The sequence below is a fragment of the Armigeres subalbatus genome, chromosome 1, assembly GCF_024139115.2.
Source record: "Armigeres subalbatus isolate Guangzhou_Male chromosome 1, GZ_Asu_2, whole genome shotgun sequence".
NCBI lineage: Eukaryota > Metazoa > Arthropoda > Insecta > Diptera > Culicidae > Armigeres > Armigeres subalbatus.
In genome coordinates this window covers 277,640,844-277,660,565 of record NC_085139.1, presented here as the reverse complement: position 1 = coordinate 277,660,565, position 19,722 = coordinate 277,640,844, and the positions used below count along the sequence as shown (strand labels likewise).

Below are 19,722 nucleotides of genomic sequence, written 5' to 3'. Positions count from 1 at the left end.
ACCTTAGTCTTGTTCACCTCGATCTCGTGTTTCTCGTGGTGCTTTTCAACAATGTCAAGGGCGGTTTGCAATTCTCGGCACTTGATATGAACACAATTTTGCGCATGGCTCATTTGGAGACGCACAATATGGTCTACAGTCAACCCTAACGCTACCTGAGTCGTCAGAACGAACGTTATTTTCCGTTGAAGAATGGGTATGAAAATCATTCATCGCCGGTAAATTTTCAGAAATGACATTTTGCCTGCCTGCAGTGATGCTTGCATAGATAGTAGAGTGGGGCGCAGTTGTATGGAAAAAACGCAAACTTCGTCCGATCAAATGAGATCAAGGTTTTTCTGAATCGTTTTGGGACCCCAATCAATTGTGCAAAATATGGGCTCGATTGGTTGCGAACTCGCATGCCGCATCGCGTTTTAATTTTACATGGAGATTAGTATGGGAAAACGTATTTTTTTACATTTTTGCTCTTAGCGGCTTCAATTTATCATCAATCACGTGACTTAATACGTTAGTATATAGCCTGGAAGATGCCGAAAGACTTTGCCAAAGAAGGTACGCAGCTGGAAGGCCTACAAAAAATGTTATTACTTTTCGAAAATTGATTGTTTAAACCATATGCAAGAAATCATTGTTTCTGCCAGCACTACCGGACAACCTGTATTTGTCAGAGGGCAAACCCCATTGTCCTTCTAGTCGAAATTTTTACTTTGTGAAATCATTCTGAATATATCCCATTAGCTCCAAAGTCCTATAAAATCAATAATTTTGAAATAACACTCAGTTAAATTATTGCTCCACCCACGTAGTTCGGCAGTGCTGGCAGAATAAATGATTTTTTGCATATGGTTTGAACACTCAATCTTCGAAGCGTTATAACTTTTTTCGTGGACGTTCCAGCAACGTGACTTCTTCAGTAAAGTTTGTCGGCATCCTTTGGGTTATACTTCAACGTAATGTGCCACTTGGTTTGCGATGAACTGAAACCTCTAGTAGTAGAAATGCAAAAATATGAGTTCTCCCATATTAATTTCCATACAAACTTCAAACGCGATGCGGAAAGCGAGGAAGCAACCTATCGGTCCCAAATTCTGCACAGTTGTTCAGGACCCAGAATGGCTTCGAAAAACCATTGATTTGAAAAAATGACCATGACGCCCCACTTTAATAGATAGGCATGTTTGAAAAATTAGAATTCGACGAAATGCCCGTTACCCGGTTAGAAGTATGAGCAAAAATTTTTTTTTTTGAGAACTACCCCTCTGGGAAGTAGCAGAGCGAGATTTCTTTTTCATCTTAATTACTTGGACTGGTGAAAATCCAAGTAATTGAGAAATTTCAATTTTAATCTCATCCAGTGATTTATCATCACCTTTTATTTGATTTATGATTTATCAAGACCTTTCAAGACGACTTTGAACGATCGCTCAGTCTTGTCGTCGTATGTGAAGAATTTATCGCGCTTTTCAGTAAAATACTGAAGAAGACGTTTGTGATCGCCAAAGGATCCCGGCAAAATGCGGCAGTCACCCTTCCTGGCAATCTGAAATGAAACCCTGATCCCCTGAAGGTTAGTCAAAATCTCATTCCTAAAGCCAGAAAACTCGGCAATATATACCACAATTGGCGGAATCCTTTGCTTTTTCGCATGGATCGAATCACCTGGGCTAGAGGTGGATTCGATTTGCTCAATTTCGCCATGAATCAAATCGAACTGATTGCTCAGTTCGATAGGAGAAGAATTATTTCCAATGTTAGAGTTGGAAGGAATATCTGAAGTCTCCAGCTTCCTTCTATTTTTTTTTTTGCGCTTTGGCAGGACGGTCTTGAAACCTTGTTTTCTAGAAGAAAGTAGAGAATTCAGAGACTCACCCTTCCTCTTGTTTTTATTAATACTCATTGCTGAGCTTGGAGATGTGACCTTCTAAGAGGTTTTTTTTCCAGAACGGTGTCCCTGCAGGATTACCACCGCTTGTCGGAATTTTACTTCCGCAAACGAAGCCACGGGTCCAAGCAAAGATCGTAACAGGATCAGTGAGTACAAATAGCGCTGAGAAGCACTGTTGTTGCGGCTCGTTACTTGGCAAAACGGAGGCTAACACTTCGTACAAACCGCCTCTAATAAAAATAATCAAAATTTAGAGAGCGGGACGAGTCACGGTCGTAAACTCCACTTCAAGAAAAGCATATACATAATCGTAACGTAACCCATCTGAGGTAAGGTGCCGTATTGTGTATTTTTTGCATGTCGGAACACACCATGAAAGATGATTTACCCAGCGTTGCGGATTTATTGCATTATTTGACGTAATTTCCACGAATTCAAACATTTCCATTTCTTGTCCGTTTTCGAGCTCAAAAGTAAACACAAATAATGATCGGATAAATAACAAGCAAAATCAGCTATTTTTTTTATAAAATATTTTTTATACATTTTTATTATTCTCATATCTTCTTTTAACTTCCATCGAGACAAATATCGTCTCGTTATCTATCTATATACGCTCTTCTAAAAACTTTCTTTAAAATCACGTTCAACTGTCTTCTTCTATTACGTAATAATAAAACCTAATAAAACAGCTCGTCAATAAAACCTTTTTGTTCGTTTCTTTCTAATGGAAATGCACATTTAAAATACTTTCTAACGCCATTCGAGTTGTCTATGTCATGATTCATATTGCATGCTGGGTATGATTCACTGGATCTGCGGCGAACTGAGATTTTCATTCGAACAATTTATATTTGATACCGTTCCAACAATGTTTATTTTTTCGAACTTTTCATATTTTCCTAGAAACTAAACTAGAGAGGCTTTCATTTCAATAAAAAATCGAGTTGTTTATTATTTGTTAAAATCGCTACATTTAAAATATTCTCGATAAAAATAACACATTTTCGCTTTCGGAATGGAAGTGGAAAATGTTTTCGTTTCTATTATATTTTACTCTGTCTTGTTCTTCTGGGGTTTGCGACTATGTACAACATCTACAGTCGTGGCAGGTTTCCACGATATATATAATTTATTTTTCATTGTGGCGAATGGGAAAATGAAAAGTTTAAAACAAATATCGATTCGTTTTCCAGTTGAAACATATTATTTGCTAATTCTAGCGCATTTTTGCCTTCTTTCGCCTTAAAAACCTAACCTATTAATCAGACCATGTTTCTTGAGTTTCTTGTCCGTATGCGCAAATATTTACAACACGACAAAAATTACGTTTACTAAGCGAAACAAATAATTGTCGTACATAGATTATGCATAGATAAGTAAAAAAAAAAATTCTAAAAATAAGGAAGTAAATTGTACAATGTGTCTTTTGTTAGTTAAAAATGAGTCTCTGCTTACGAGGAATGCTCGATTTTTTCACTCTCTCAAACAAACATTCTCACTTTTCTCTTACACAAACAAATGGAAATTCATTCATACCGTCGCATGATTAAGCAGTGATTTTTCAGCACGCACGGTTCCTTCGAGAGGGGAGTCTTTTGAAACAAATTATGTCTAAATACTAGTTAAATTATCGAATAAATTATCACTATCACGTTTCGCTCCGATCTCCGATTTTGCAGCAGGGCAATCGAAGGCGAAGCGGAGCTAGGGGGCATTGTTCTCTGTACAGATGCGTTTAAAACGTTTAGGACGAGGCACTTGCATTAACTGACCTGTCTCCAACCCACCCCATGGATTAGATATAGATCGCTTCCGAACCTTTGTTGGCCTGATGACCACCGGGGGCGGCAGTCGTCACGTACACATTCATGTTGGCCGCGGCAGGCGACTGGACCCCTTCGGACCAGTCCGACGTCGAGTGCGGCGAGGAACTTGACCAGTGACCGGGCGATTCCGGCGATGGCGTCGGGTAGCTGTCCAGTGTTTGGACCAGATGCTGCGGGGTCACACCACCACTGTGCTGGCTCGGCGGCGTCAGATACTGATAGTACGATGACTGTTGGCTGTTGAGAGTGGACTGCTGGCAATGCGCCGATGCGGACGACATCGGCGAGAGGTGCGCCGACGACATGGTCGACGACGATGGCGACGATATTGTGGTGGCGGTGGTGTTCTGCGATGTGGTTGCTTGAGATCCTTGGCCTGCGGGCGGATGAGACAAATCGGTTTTGGAATTAGTTCTGGTGAGAACGATTTCAAATTCTACAGAGTGTGGAGTGTGGCCATCCAAAAAGTATGTCATGCAGAGGGTGGGGGTTTTCGAGAAGCGTGACGATCCATACATTTTTTTAGAGAATTAATACAAAAAGTGTGGTGAAGGGGGAAGGGGGTTTTGAAATGCCATTTTTGCGTTAGGTACTTTATGGATCTTCCTAAAGTGGGTTTCGTATAAACATGATATTAGGGTTAGGGTTAACATCGGCATTTTTTGTATGAAGCAACATATTTTAACCCACCTGTGGGACTGCAGAAGCCCGCCAGCTCCAGTCCGGACGAGCCGTTCATGTAATTCATCTGCAGGCCGGCCAACATTGCACTGTTTGTGTTGTTACTGCTATTGTTATTACTACTGCTCTGCTGTGGTCCACAGCCTATACTACCGCTATTTTGCTGTTGCTGCTGCTGCTGTTGCTGCATACTTCCGTTGGAGATCATTTGCACACCGTGCTTCTGCTGCTGCGCATGTCGCATCGCTTGGATGTGCGTCGGCGACGTTGGCAAGCTGGGCCTCGTCTTGGCCGGTGACGGCGAACCTAAATCGCAAACAAGAAACGATCCTTATTAGACTGCACTCCACGAAAATTTACAAGAAAAAACTTACCAATATACCCTTGCGGAGACAGGGCCAAGTTACTCTGCACTGAGTGCGGCGGAGATTGGTTCGAGTAGGGCGGACTGAGTCCACTTTCTCCCATCGCATGCATTGCGTGCAGCATATTTGCAGCCACGTTTCCTCGTTGGTTCATCAACAGATCCTGGAACGGAGTGTTGCCGGCACCGCCCATAGAGTAACCGTAGTTGTCCAGGTTGATGTTGTGCAGTGATTGCATTGATTGTGCGCTCTGAAAATTTAATATACCATGAAGTTTTCGTCCATTTTTGGGGTTTTCCATACAAAACTCACCTTAATGCAATCCTCGTAGCTTGGTGGCTTCTTACCGGTGCCAGCACCGGTCATCGTATCCATATGGTGCACCGCCATTGCGTTCGAGTACAAACTGACGGTATCATACGGGCTCGGAATGTTGGCCAGTGGCGATTCCACCGAACTGAGCTGATCGTCCGAAATCTGAACATCGCCAAGGTTCGCACCTTTTTTGGCTCCCGGAGTCGGTTTCTTGGCCACCGCTTTCCGACGGATGCTGCCATCATTGTCCGGACTGTTCGGATTTTGCGGTCCTCCGACGGCTCCATTCATCTTCGCCCGCTTCTTCTGTTTGCTTTGCTTTGTCGAAGCGATGATCGTCGGGTGGGTGATCATGTGCGGATGCGCTGTGGGTGACATGATCGTGTTCGGGATCGTCGTCACCATCTGCGGGCTACGTGGTATGTGTTCGTCCAGTAGTCGCACAATGTCCTGATGTATTCGTTCGCTTGCCACGTCCCGTGGTAACCGATCCATGTGATCCGTGATGTCTCGATTGGCAAAGTTGTCCAGTAAGGCCTTGCACGCTTCAAACGATCCTTCTCTAGCGGCAAGGAAAAGTGGAGTCTCGTCCTTATCATCTTGAGCATCTCGATTGGCACCATGGGTTAGGAGGATGTTAACCGCATCGACATTGTTAACAGCCGCTGCCCAATGTAGTGCAGTCTTGCCGCTATTGTCCGCGGCGTTAATATCAGCATCGGCAGTGATCAGATCTTCTACCATTCCTTCAATGGCAAGGCGAGCTGCCAAGATCAGTGGCGTCGTTCCATCATGCATGCGAGCGTTCAGGTTCGTTGCACGATTGCGCAGTAAGATTTGGAACACACCCATAGCATCCGCAGCAACAGCTGCGTGCAGCGGAGTACGCCCAGTATTGTCCTGGCTGTTTGCGTCGGCTCCAGCGTCCAACAACCTCTTGGCTGCATCTGCTCGAGCATACCGTGCTGCCAAATGGAGCGAGGTCTCTCCGGTCTTATCCATAGTCGCGTTCAGTTCAGCACCTTGAGCTACCAACTCCGAAATAATTTGAGCAGTGGAGTCGTCAGTTGAGTCAATGTCTTCTCCCGAATCGATACCTCCTCCACGAACCGCAGCCACCATCAGAGGAGTCATGCCGCAAGGTCCTCGCACATCTACATCATTATGGCCACCATCGTGATGCGTCGGAGGAGTCATCATTGCCGGATGATCACGAATGTCAGCAGCTTCAAAATGCTGTTGCGACCAAACTCTAGGTTCCGTTTCTTCGTAATCCGTAATGGCAGTATGATCACTTGAGTACCCTTGATCAATACCACGCAACCGTTTTGGTTGCGGCATTTCCGATTCATCGTCACTGTTGCACCACTGCTGCGAGTTGCCCATATGTCCATTGGCCATGTCCACCATCGAGGGGTTCTTGTTCAAGTTACGCATTTCTTGCCCATCAGGTCGTCTACGAGACGGCCTACGGACGTTGGTATTGGCCGTGAAAAATCCTTCCGGGAACCATGTAACTCCATGAGCACGTTTTCGGTTTGCCACCAACACTCCACACATGGCAAATAAAAGTAATCCGATCAAGACGCCAAGTAGTACATAGTTCGCATTGGTCTGCTCCGGTAGACCATCCTCATCCGGGTTAACACCCTTTACCTGGTAGATTGGGAACTGCTTTGAGAGGGAGTGCTTCGAAGCCGTTGCGGCAAGGAATTCTGCAGCCTCACTAGCCGTTCCGAAGCATTCTGCACCGGTCATTCCGATACACTTGCGGTTGTCCAACTCCAGGAAGACTTGAATACCTGTCTGACGAGCTTCCGTGTATACTACATGATGCTTGCGTCCAAATTCGCTTTCAGCCAATCCCTGCAGGGCAGTGCCTCCCTTCCAGGGGAAGATCATTTCCATTCCAGCGGAATTCTTCTTAATCCGCACTGTCGTTCTCAATTGGTGGCCCAAATCACGCAAGAATTGGACGGAGTTTTTCCGGAATGTTTCCATATCCATCAACAGGATGATAGAAATAGCACCTTCAGCCAGCTGAGCCGGTTCGCGATCGTTCTCACAATCTAAACCGTCCCAATTACACTCCGCATTGTTACATCCGTAGTCGCAGAATCCGTTGGCATAGTGCTTCTGGCAGTACGCGTCGTACACCGGGTTACATGGCTGCAACTTCTTCTCGCAATCACGTCCGTCGAATAAACACTGAGCATTGTTGCATTCTTCATTGCAAACTCCATCTTGGAACACCTCCCAACAGTTAATACTGGCCGTGCAGTTCAACCATGGGTTGATTCCCAACGAACAGTCGTTTCCATCAAAGTCACACGCATAGGTGTTGCATTCTTCGTCACACCGATGGTTGCCCTGCTTCTCCCTGCAACCCTTTTTCACGCACTGTGCCCTCTGATACTCCAAATCAATGGCATAGATATTCAGAATGCCTTTTTTCTTGATGTCGCTCTCAAACCACCCCTTGTACGATGGGTCATAAATGTTACACGTCTTTCCGGCCCATTTCGGCGGGCAGAAGCACTCGAAGTCGCCTAGCTTGTTCTGACACGCGGCACCTCGCTCACATGGACTCGAATTGCACTCATCCAGTATGTCGATTTCACAGTTGACGCCACTGGTTCCCAGCGGACACTCGCACCTGTAGCCGCCGTCATCTGCAATCTGGCAAAGTCCGTTGATGCATGGGTTCGAGTCGCAGTCATGACCGGAGAATTCACAATTTTTGCCATAGTACCCGTCCGTGCAGACACAGTGATGTCCGGACTGGCGGATTGAGCAGATTCCCCCATTTAAGCAGGGGGAGTTGGCGCAAAAATCGACCTTGATCTCGCAGTGGCGTCCCATGTGTCCCGGCTTGCAGTTGCAGTGGTAATCGTTGACCAGCTGGACGCAATCTAGCGTTCCTGGATTTGAGCATGGATTCGACAAACATTCGTTGATGTCGCCTTCGCAGCGAGATCCCACGAAGCCCGGTGGACAGCGGCATTCGAAACCTCCTACCTTGTCAATACAGCTGCCATTGTTATGGCAAGCACCCACGATGCAGTCATCCGTATTGATTTCGCAGAGTACTCCGAGCGTTCCCGGTGGACACGAGCACTTGTAGTCGTTAATCAGATCGTGGCAAATACCTCCGTTGCGGCAGGGGTTTGGCTTGCACTCGTCGATGTTGAGTTCGCAGTTCTGACCTTGGAAGCCCTTCTTACATATGCACTTGTACGATCCGATGAGGTCCTTGCAGTGGCCACCATTTCGGCAGGGTTGGCTTTCGCATTCGTTGATCTCTTTCTGGCAGTATGATCCGGTGTAACCTTGCTGACAGTGGCATCGATGGGAATTGCCGAAATCTTCGCATGTTCCGTTGTGGCAGAGGAGCTTCTGATCGACACGTTTCCGCATGGCAGCGTCCTTGCAGGATACCATTTCCACGTCGCATAGCTTACCGGTCCAACCAGGAGCGCAGATGCATTGGTACACGTTTTCCCGTTGAACACAGGTGGCACCATTCTCGCAAGGGGATTGTGAGCACCAGTCCACGTAGTCCATACACTGCTTTCCGGTGTAGCCGTACGAGCAGTGGCAAGTGTAGTCGTTGTCGTAGTCGTAGCAGGTGGCACCGTTCCGACAGGGTTGCGAGTCGCATTTGTTGATCTTGTACTGGCAGTTCGATCCGGTGAATCCGGCCTGACAAGAGCAGTTGTAGCTGTTGATACCATCGATACAGGTACCGCCGTTCATGCACGAGCTTTCTGTGCAGTCCTCGTCGTTGGTTTGGCAGTTCATTCCACTGAACCCGAGCGGGCAGGTGCAGGTGTACGAATTGACGTATTGTGTACACGTAGCTCCGTTCTGGCAGGGCAACGATAAGCACTCGTTGACGTCCACTTCGCAGTGCTTGCCTTCGAAGCCATCCACGCAAAGGCAGGTGTAGTCTCCAATACCGTCCAAGCAAGTTCCGCCATTTTGACATGGGAATGAAGCACAGTCGTCAGTGTTGACTGTGCAATCACGACCCTCGTAGCCTTTGGCACAGAGGCATTGGTAAGATCCGTTGGTGTTTCGACAGGTGGCACCGTTTCTGCATGGGGAGGATAGTGCACATTCGTTGATGTCTTCGTCACATAGTCTTCCGGTGTAGCCCAGAGTGCAACTACACGAGAAGTCCATGTAATTCGGGCTGGGCGAACACTTGGCCCCGTTGCGGCAGCGATTCGGTAGGCAGGGATCCATTTTTGATTCACAATCGCGTCCGGTGAAGGGGACACGGCAGACACATTTGTATCCGTTGACCAGATCGATGCAGGAACCTCCGTTTCGGCACGGATTGTTAACGCAGTCGTCGATGTTGATTTCACAGTTCCTGCCTGAATAGCCAGGCATGCACTGACAGGTGTAGGAATTGAGGCCATCCCGGCAGATACCGCCATGCTGGCAAGGATTGGATCCGCATTCGTCGATATCCGTTTCGCAGCGACGGCCACCGTAGCCCGGTGGACAATGGCAGATGAATTGGTTAACGCCATCTTCGCAACGACCACCGTTGATGCAAGGATTTGAAGCACATTCGTCCACGTCGCTCAGGCATCGAGCATCGAAGTACCCGCGAGGGCACTCGCAGCGGAAACCGTTGACCAGGTCCATGCAAACTCCTCCATTGGCACATGGGTCTGATGCACACTCGTTGATGTTCGTTTCGCAATGCGTTCCGGTGAAACCTGGTACGCATTGGCACGTGTACCGGTTGATACCATCGATGCATTTGGCGCCATGTCGACATGGGTTGCTGTGGCACTCGTTGACGTTGACTTCGCAGTTGGGACCGGATGTTCCCGGTTGACAGCGACAACGGTACCCTCCAACCAGATCCTCACAGTGTCCCCCAAATTGGCACGGGTTCGACTCGCACTCGTTGATTTGAATCTGACAGAGGTAACCGGTGTAACCCGGACTGCACTGGCAGGTGAAGGAATTGTCCCCGTCTATACAGATTCCCCGGTGGCATGGGTTCGAGGCACAATCGTTGATGTTCGTTTCGCAGGACATGCCCGTGTAGCCGGGTGGACACTCGCATGTATAACCGGCGATGGAGTCGTGACAGATGCCCCCGTTTCGGCACGGTTGCGACAGACAGTCGTCTATGTTGATCTGGCAGCGAAGTCCCGTAAAACCGATGGCGCAGGTGCACTTGAACGAGTTGATCAGGTCCCGGCAGATGCCACCGTTGAGGCACGGGTTGGTGGCGCACTCGTCGATGTCGATCTCGCACTGCGTTCCGGTGAATCCTGGATGGGTAGAAGAAGTTTAGGTTAGTGTTTATGTTGTTTACAAACGAAGATCATAACGGTGGTGGTTGAAAGAGAAAAGGTCATGAGTGCTGGTGATACTTTGGTAATGTAATCATCTGCGTGATTTTTAGAGCATCTTTTGAAAATTTATTTGGCTGTATGTTAATAGTGTGCTATTGCCCGCAGCTAACCATCAGGCTTAAAAATGCGTATAGCACTTCTATTTTTTTTAAATTTTCTTTGCCTTATCAATTTATTTCGGAGGCATCCCGAAAGAATCTTTTCAGAGGGTAAGTTCCACCACTTCATGACGCTTTCCGGGCACCTCGTGGACTCTAACCGGGGCTAGAAGTCCCAACAGACACAGCGTTCCAGACACTCCAACCTGGGTTGTAAGTCCTACAACTGCCAACATATTCATCCAGCACCTTCTTCCGATCGTATTTCTGGGTCCAGCAAACACCCAAATCTGACCGAACAAGAATCTCGCATCGACCATATTGCCCCTATCTTCCACAGGATCGCATCAAGGTAGCCGCCTTGCTTCTTTCCCGACTCCCACACTCTCGCTGGAAGTCAACTTCTGTTTCCAGCGGAACATTAACGCCCTCTGAAGTAACCTTCCACATCTGGAGCTCTTGACGCATTACAGTCTGCTGTGAATTATTGGCCTACAGGAGATCAATCGGGTCGCACTTGACTCCATGGATCGCTGCCTTGGAGAAAAGTATAAGTGGCCTATGAAGGTAGGATCAAAGATTCGGTAACCCGTGACGATAGGGCTCCTTCGGGATGTCCCATTCAAGGTACTCCAGCCCAAAGAAGACCTCGCAGTTGTCGGAGTCCTTCTCACCGAGGTAGTGTTGGAAAAAACTCATTCATATCTCAAGCGCGGTTCAAATCAAGTGCGAGTCAAATCTCGCCGAACTCACGGCCCAGAGAATCATTCACGATTTACAACATTACATGATTTTTACTTGTTTTCTTTGATGGATGCATTAAATAAACTGTTTTTCGCTTAAAACAAATCCACATGTAAACAAAAAAGTACACTTCGGTTGAGTTCTGACGCCTGACAATGCAATTCGGTTAAAAAACTCAAGCACGGTACTCTCCTTGTAGAATTTCTTGCGAGTTGGATCGCGCGTGGGGTCTCAATGATTGAGATTTGAATATGTCGGTATCAACAATGCTTCGAGGTAGTTTCCCAGTAAGCATGGTAAACGTCTACGCACTCTGAGGCAACCTACCGGACATCAAAAGAAAGGAATGCAACATAATCGACGATTCCCCTTCCCCTGCCCTCTTTTTGGGGGACATGGAAGCGCTCTAACCGGCCTTATTCTAGATCTGATCCCCGAAGAACCGCTCTGGTTAAATCGCTCGAAACGGTGGACCTTGTGCCGCCTAAAAACGATACTCCCACATTATTATATGCCATCTGCCATCGACGTGACCGCCGCCAGACGATCTATACTTGCCCAAACCGTCCATGATGTCATCATTGCCTATCATGGACGGTTTGGGTGAACTCGTGTCCATCATTCGTGGAGTGTCTATCTCGCAAACCAGTACCCGGCCAGGACGTAAGGCCGGGTGGTCGTATGACATATGCGTCGTGTGGTTAAAGCGAGGAGGAAGGCTCTCCACGCGCTACGGATACATCCCATTGGTCAACCTGACAAGGTAAGTGCCCTTCAGGCCTATAAAAAAGAACTATGAATGCAGGCCAGCAATACTTGAAGCCAGGATCCGGTTCCAAGAGTTGGTCAACCAAATATGGTTTTGCTTCACCAATTCTTTCCGGATGAGTGGCGGAAAAGTTTGGTCATCCCCATTCTTAAGAGCAGCATCTCCACCCGGGACGTCACCAAGCTCCGACCCATCTGGCTGACCTCTTGTGTGTCCAAGGTCGTCGAGAGGTTGGTGAACCGGTGGCTGCGTGGCAAATTGGAAGCAGAAGGTAGACTAGAATTCTGGCAGCACGCGTTTCGTCAAGGATACGGTACGGGCACATACTTTGCAAACTTGGAAGACGTTTTGCAGGACGCTTACAATATGAAGGCAAACACGCCGACCTGGTAGTTCTAGATAGGCCTTCAACAGGACTTGGACCCCATGCGTCCTCTAGCAGTCGTGCGAATGGGGATTTTCCGGCAGCATCCTTGCTTTTGTCCGGAATTTCCTTACGGGGCGCTCCTTTCAAGTCCTAATCGGAAACCAGGGTCCAAGGACTTCTCCGGAGGAGACCGGGGCGCCACAAGGTTCCGTTCTGTTGGTGGCGCTGCTCTTCGTCGCCATGAACGGTGTGTTTCGTTCAATTTCCACCAAAATTTACATTTTAGTCTATGCCGATGAAAATTTACATTTTAGTCCTTCCGGTTATTGTTGGCGACATTCCAGCCGGCACGCGAATGAAAATGCAATTCGTAGTGAGTGTCGTTCATCGTGGGGCCTGCGCAGTGGGTTTCACTATGACCGCCAGCAAGTGCGTCAGAATCCACGTATGCAGATGAAGGCACCAATTGTCCGGGCCTTGCGTCAAGATGGGGGAACAGCCCATCCCCAAACAATAAAATCGCCTTGGTTATTGGTTCGGTTCCTACCGCACTTCCGTGGAATCATAGTGGTAGGACCAGCTCCGTTTCGGACCAGGAACGGACAGGCTATCATTGATAGCTACCTGCTTTATGCCCTTGTGTATGGCCCACAATAATCTTATTGAAACTCTGTCAGCGACCTTCAACTCCTACGTTCGGGCCGCCTCTGGGTTGCTATCCTCTACATCAACCGAGTCTGCAGGTGACGAGGTAGGCATCTTGCCATGTAGCTATCGTTTGCAGCCGCAATGCTGCTTCTTTCGCCACTGTAGTTTCGGAGAACGTAGGATCCCTGTCCTCCTCGAAGGAGATCAGATTCTGCTCACGAGGGCCGGAGGTTTTCTCCAAGTGCCTTATCTAAACCCAAAATCGGGGTCACCCGGACCAACATGACTATCTTGAATAATCGTCCGAAAATCTGTACCATATTCTCGGCCGAAGCAGCTGCGGTTTTCATCGCCGTCACCTACCCGTCATCTTCCTATCAGCAAATTGTCTCTCGACTCCGACCCGGACACACGCGGCTATCGGATGATGTAGTCAGCATTAAAGGTTTACCGAAAATAATCTTTGGAGTAAGGCTTACAACGTAACATATACGTGCCTTTCTTGGTGCAATCCAAGAATATAAGATCGCACCCCTTCAGTGACCGGACAACTTCAGAACCCCGACCCCGGGTCCTAAGTCCTCTCTTCAACACAACTACAATACTCTACAAGGTTGGAGTTGGAGACCACCCTATTATCAAGTTGGCCGCTCTAGTTCACTCTGCTCCCTAAATCTGGTTCGTTGGTCTCGGGTAACAAGATAAAGTTGACAGCATCGCATATTCGAGCTGGCTGTTTTTGATACTTTCTGTAAGTGTTCTGGTGAACCTCGGCATTGGATTTTTTTAGTCGGTTAAACTAGCGTTCTAAGCAAATTATCAGTCGATCAAATTGGTTTTTTTTTCAACACCAATGCTGGGTCATTAGACCAAATGATCATTAGGTCGAATGGTTATAAGACCGAATGGTCATTAGGTCAAATGATAAGTACAAAGTGAAATGAGAGAAGAAAGCAGTGAGGAAGTCGTGGTGCGAATTCTCAGTCTCAGTTAGTGAGATTTGTAGGACATTGATATCATTGCTTTTTAGTTAGAAGCAAAAGTCATGGATAAAGTAAACAAAAGCCGGTGTTGAACTTAATCTAGAATTTAAAAAAACACCTAAATAAAGAGTAATAAAAAAAGTAAACAAAAGGCCTATTTTCTCACCGCCCACGCAACACACAGTGCCTGTTGAAAAACAGTGACAGTCCATTCAGTTCATTCGCTGGTGCGTGAAAGTGAGGGTCCTACATATGTATGTGAATGCATGGTGAATACTGTCACGTAAAAAAAACAGGAAATTTGTGCCGAGTGATTATCAGCTAATCTTATTCCTTTGTCTTTCTCTTTATGACTGAGAGGCAGCATCATAGGCAGGGAGAAGCAAAGAAAAATACAAAACAAATGATTCGCACTCAGCAAATGGTGTCGATAAATTGCAGCACTGGTGAGAAGCAAGAAATGAGAAGCGACAATTGAGAAGTGAGATATTGGCAGTGAGAAGCGAGATGTGATAAGTGGATAGTGAGAAGTGAGAAGCGAGAAGTGAGAAGTGGGAAATGGGAAGTGAGAAGTGAGAAGTGATTTGTGAGAAATGAGAAGAGAGAAGTGAGATGAGAAAAATAAGAAGTGGGAATTGATAAATGAGAAATGAGAAGTGAGAAATGAGTGAGAAACGAAAAGTGAGAAGTGAAATATAAGAAATTAACAGTGAGACAAAGGGTAATGAGGAATATGAAGGAAGAAGTAAGAAGTGAGTGAAGCAAGAAGGAAGAAGGAAAACGGAAAAAGGTGAAATGAAGAACGGAAGCAGGAACAAGGATGAAAGAAGAAGAAGGTAGAAAGAATAATTGGAAGAAGCAAAAAGGAAGATGGAAGAAGAGGAAAATAGAAAATAGAAAGAAGAAAGAAGAAGGAAGAAGCAGAAAATAGAAAGAAAAAAGAAGAAGGAAGAATGGATGGAAGAAAAATCAAGATGAAATAATGAAGAAGAAAAGGGAGTGAGAAGGGAAAATGGGGAAGGAAGAAGAAAGAAAGAAGAAGGAAGAAGATAGAAAGAAGAAGGATGAAGGGAAAATAAAAAAAGGAAGAAAAAAGAAGTAAGAAAAGGTAAAGAAAAAGGAAGGAAACATTATAAATGAAATAGGGGAAGAGTACCGGTTTTGGCCACTTTAGTACCTAATTTGGCCAACCTGAAAAATGCATATTTTCCAAAAAATATTGATCAGTTTCAACAGCAAAGAAAGATAAGTGATATACCTTCTGTTAGAGCTAATAAAACCCTCGAAAATTGCTTTACTTTTGGTGTTATGAGAGAAACTGGCCAAATTAGGAACATGGTCAAAACTGGTACAGTTGTCCTTGGAAGAAGAAAACGGAAGAAGGGAAAATGAATATTGGAAAAGGATGAAGAAAAAATCAAGAAAGAAGAAGGATGGATGAAAAACAATAGTTGGAAGGAGAAAGGAAGAAAGGTAAAATAGTAAGAAAAATGAAAAACTGACTTCTCACTTCTTATTTTTCACATATCATTCGGCCTAATGGCCTGATACCTGATCACCAGCCAACGGAAACACATCTGGTCTGATATGTCCCCCGACAAGATGAAATAATGAGCTTATTTGTGGTTTTTGGGATTCGTGTTAAAAAAATTATGTTCGTGTCAAGCCATTTAAATATATCCAGATAGTAGCGCATTGAATCCAATCCAGGCTATTTACGACAAATGAAAAACTGAGTATTTATCAAAATTCACATAAATATATTTGAAACAATAAAAAGCAGTTTATAACGAACTGGAGTGGGCTTGGAAACATTCCTTACCCGTAAATCCTTAAATAAGTACTTTTTTTAGGCATCACAAGGAGCTAAAGCAAACCAATTGCCGATTAAAAAATAAAGTCATAGTTCTTGAATTGCAATATGCAGCTGTACTGTGGTAGCCATCATTAACCTCTGCAATTTGTCTTTTTGGGCCAAAAATTTAATGGAGAAATTCCCCATTGTGAAGGTTGGACAAAATTAAATGTGTTATCTGGTCCGCATGGGTAATGTGAATGTAATTAACTAAAAGCATTACAGTTCGATAAAAAATGGTGTACGATGCAAAAATGGAAGCCCAAATATTCGTTCATTGAAGATCAATATTAATTTTCGCATCGTGCAATTCATAGCCGAAAAACAACAGAACAAGCTATTTATTTAGTAGCCCGCAATTGGTGACCTCTGCTGACTATAGCACGAAAAAGTAAGCATCGATCGGGTGGTCCCCAAAATGGTGGCAATATGTGACCCATTCTGTGCCCAACTGCCCCAATGATAGCCCCCAGGTCTACCATAATAAAGCCTGAAATATCTGCATGCACACTTGGGCGAAGGATAAATAAACATAAACTGCAATGCTCCTTCAGCCGGTGCTGTGTCAATATACAACCCCATTTTCGTACACAGGCACTCTGACCGATCGATCGGTCGGTGCACTGCACTGCTGGGACGACTTGTTGCGGTGTGGATCGCGCTGATTTTCGATGGGATTGGTCCCATGAATTGTGCAATACTTGCGGTACCGCTGACATTGTTTGTACTGCAATTTGCAGCTGCTTGCTGTGAATGTGGGCTGGAATCCGCATGAAAAAAAAAGAAGCACAGCGACCCTGATCCGAACCAATCATCGAAAATTTATGCAAAGCGATAACTGGTTGGGACTGGCAGGGCTCTGATCCCTGGGATGCGCGCGCGTATCCCGCAGCGATACATCTTCTTCGGGACGATTGAGCGCACAGCAACGAGGGTTGAAAAATTGCAAATCCGTAAAATGCGCGCCACGCCCACGTGCGTTCCGTTTTTATAAATATCTCGAGTTTAATCCCGTGCGCGGAAACCCTGCGCTCAAACAGAGAAGATAAACGATTACATGACTCGGCTTATGGTACGACATGGACCTTATCCCCTTCTTCTTCTGGTCGGATCGGACGACTCGTGGGTCATAAAGGAACGTTCCACGGAAAGACACGAATCTTAAATTAAATTAATAAGCAATATTCGGGCCGTTTGCGGTTCATTTTTTACCGTTGCGATGGGCATGTTTTTTTGGTCGTTTTCATCGCGGTGACGCTAAATACAAAAAAAAAGAAGAACAGACCAACCCGTGCGGTGACCTGTCACCTGATGGGAGTCCACGCATTTCAGCCATCCCAGCACTGTCCAAGACTGTCGGTACTCGTTGCTGGGCTGTGATGGCGTAATCCGAAAACCACGGCGATTTACGTCGATTGCGATGCGTTTTTTTTCTTTCTTTTGATTGTCATGACATTTCGATTGGTAATGAATGTCCGCCAGTTAAGAATTTAAAATAAATAAACAAACAAAACCTAATATTTGCGAATGGCGAATATTTAAGTAGGCTAATTGAGTACAAGGGCGGGCGCGCCCTGATGGTTGCCATGGCACGTCCGATGCGTGACAACTTGAATTGAGTGTTTTTGAAAAATAAGCACATATTAATTTGGTTTTCAACGAAATCCTGTCGGTTGCATTATGTAATGGGGAGTTCTGAGGTGATAAACGAGCGAATTTAATGTGCGACTATTTTGTGACACACTACGCTGACGGAGACAGTACACCGTACACAGATCACGTACGGTACGCAGCCTGGCCGGCGTCGATCGACCGATTTTCCCACATCGATCGAAGGAGGAGGCGATTCATATTCCACGAGATCACGCGGTGTCGGTGTATGAGTTGTGTGTTAAATTGATGATCGACTGGAACTGCCAAGTGCTAATTCTGTCGCCTAGTGGTATTATGGCAGGGACATTCTATCCACTATTCTGTGGACGAAGCGTCTGAGGCTACGATTGTACACAATTTATAGCCTAGATTGATTATGCCAGTTCCAAAACACCAATAATGGATATAAATCCAAAAGAAACAACGATTTTGTCAATCGTCTTCAAGCGTATTGCATATTGAGCTCTGAACAGCCACGCTGTCTGCGCAGGACAACCCAGTAAGTTATCCTCCCAAGTCTTTCAGGTCGCGAAATCATTTGACTAAGTTTTTGACCCACATTCTGATGACACACAATGCCTACCTTATCTTTCGATAATTGGTAGATTTTCTTCTTATGGTCATGGACATACGAATTCTATCTTTAAAAATTTCCGTAACCTTTGTCTTCCCATCGTAACACTTTTTGTATAAATAATTTACAGTGGAATCTCTTCATCTCGATATCGAAAGGACCATCGAGATAGGGAGAGATTGAAGAATGGAAGAACTGAATAAAACTTTTGGACTGTCTCCCATCAGAAGTGTATTTCCAATTTGTTTCTATTTTGAGGTTATCCATTTTCAGAGCACATGCGGATAACGCACAAAATGGTTCTGGTCCACAGAAATTGTTTGATGATCCGAGTCTCGCTAATTTATCAGCTTTTTCGTTGCCATCAATTCTACAGTAGCCAGGAACCTTAAACAAAGTGACTTGGTTACAACAAGACAAGTTTTGACTATACATTCCCAGACGTGTTTTGAAGTGCAAGTCGCTGACTTTACTGTCTGACATAATTCAGATATTTAAATGCCTGTATTTGCGTCGCAAACACAAATTAGATAATTCCAAAATTGCTTGTATTAAAGCTTTAAACACAGTAGGCCACTTATCCATGGGGTTTGAGATTGCTGCCCCTAGGCTAGCTCCTGTTTGGTTGATCAGCCTTAGTCCATCTGTGTCCCACAGTGGTTCCACCATAGGTCATAAATCCAAAAATATGACTATTTATACCCGGAATGCAAGCAATTAACTTTGATTGTACTGCACTCGCTTATGTGGTCGGGATGGGTCGGGAAGACCAACCTAGTACGATCACACAATCCTTCTTCTAGCCCAATTGCTGATGAAGCTGTGTGTAGATACCAGACATAACTTAATACTCATCCTACTCTAGCCTATCCTACTTCAGCTTAGAGATGGGCGAACGCTCTCGAGCCGTTCGTTTGAACCGGTTCGTAAGAAAAAGCGTTCAAACCCCGGTTCTTTAAATTTGAGCCGCGGCTCTCAAATGAACCGCGGCTCAAATAAAAAAACACTGTGTCACTCGATCAGCCGCCTAATTTTGAGATTTTCTGTTTGTTTGTTTGCTACTCTTTTACATACTCATCAGCATTTTCTGGCCTTGAAATAAACGAGCTAGTAGCGCAGTCCGTATTTCTGGATCTCCGATTTGAAAGAGGGTTTTATTGTCTCAGTCAATTCTTTGACTCTTTTAAGGCCAACTTACCTAACAAACCCATTTTTTCAAGTCTTTAGTTATTTTAAAAATAAAAAAAAAAAAACTGAAAAAATGCTGCACGAGTGAAATGATTTGATATTGGTTTAAAATCGGGCGCATGCTAGGCCAAGTTTAAAAACTAGCACTTCTTTGATTTTTATTTTTTATTTAAAAATAGTTAAAGGCGTCAAAAAATATAGGTTTTTCGATTGAACGAATATTTTTTTAACGGGAAAAGTCAACTCTAAAACAGGTACAATTACTAAAACAGGAAATCGAAGAATAAACAGCTACTTCATTGGTGTTTTAATACACCTGTTTAGTATGTTGAATTTCTTGAAATTCGGTTCTTGTTAATGATATTCAATATATTAGCTGAA

General features: G+C 45.1%; 1 protein-coding gene across 1 annotated transcript in view; it reads right to left on the bottom strand.

The window, feature by feature from the left end:
* Positions 1-2,406: 2,406 nt before the first annotated feature.
* The window catches only part of LOC134207629 (neurogenic locus Notch protein), a 214,674-nt gene continuing 197,358 nt past the window's right edge, over positions 2,407-19,722 (bottom strand). The window contains exons 8-11 of the mRNA XM_062683369.1: positions 5,076-10,378; positions 4,773-5,013; positions 4,408-4,704; positions 2,407-4,093 (exon numbers count right to left, since the gene is read on the bottom strand). Coding sequence (XP_062539353.1) covers positions 3,687-4,093; positions 4,408-4,704; positions 4,773-5,013; positions 5,076-10,378 — 6,248 coding nt within the window. The 3' untranslated portion in view covers positions 2,407-3,686. The remainder of the gene's footprint in view (positions 4,094-4,407; positions 4,705-4,772; positions 5,014-5,075; positions 10,379-19,722) is intronic.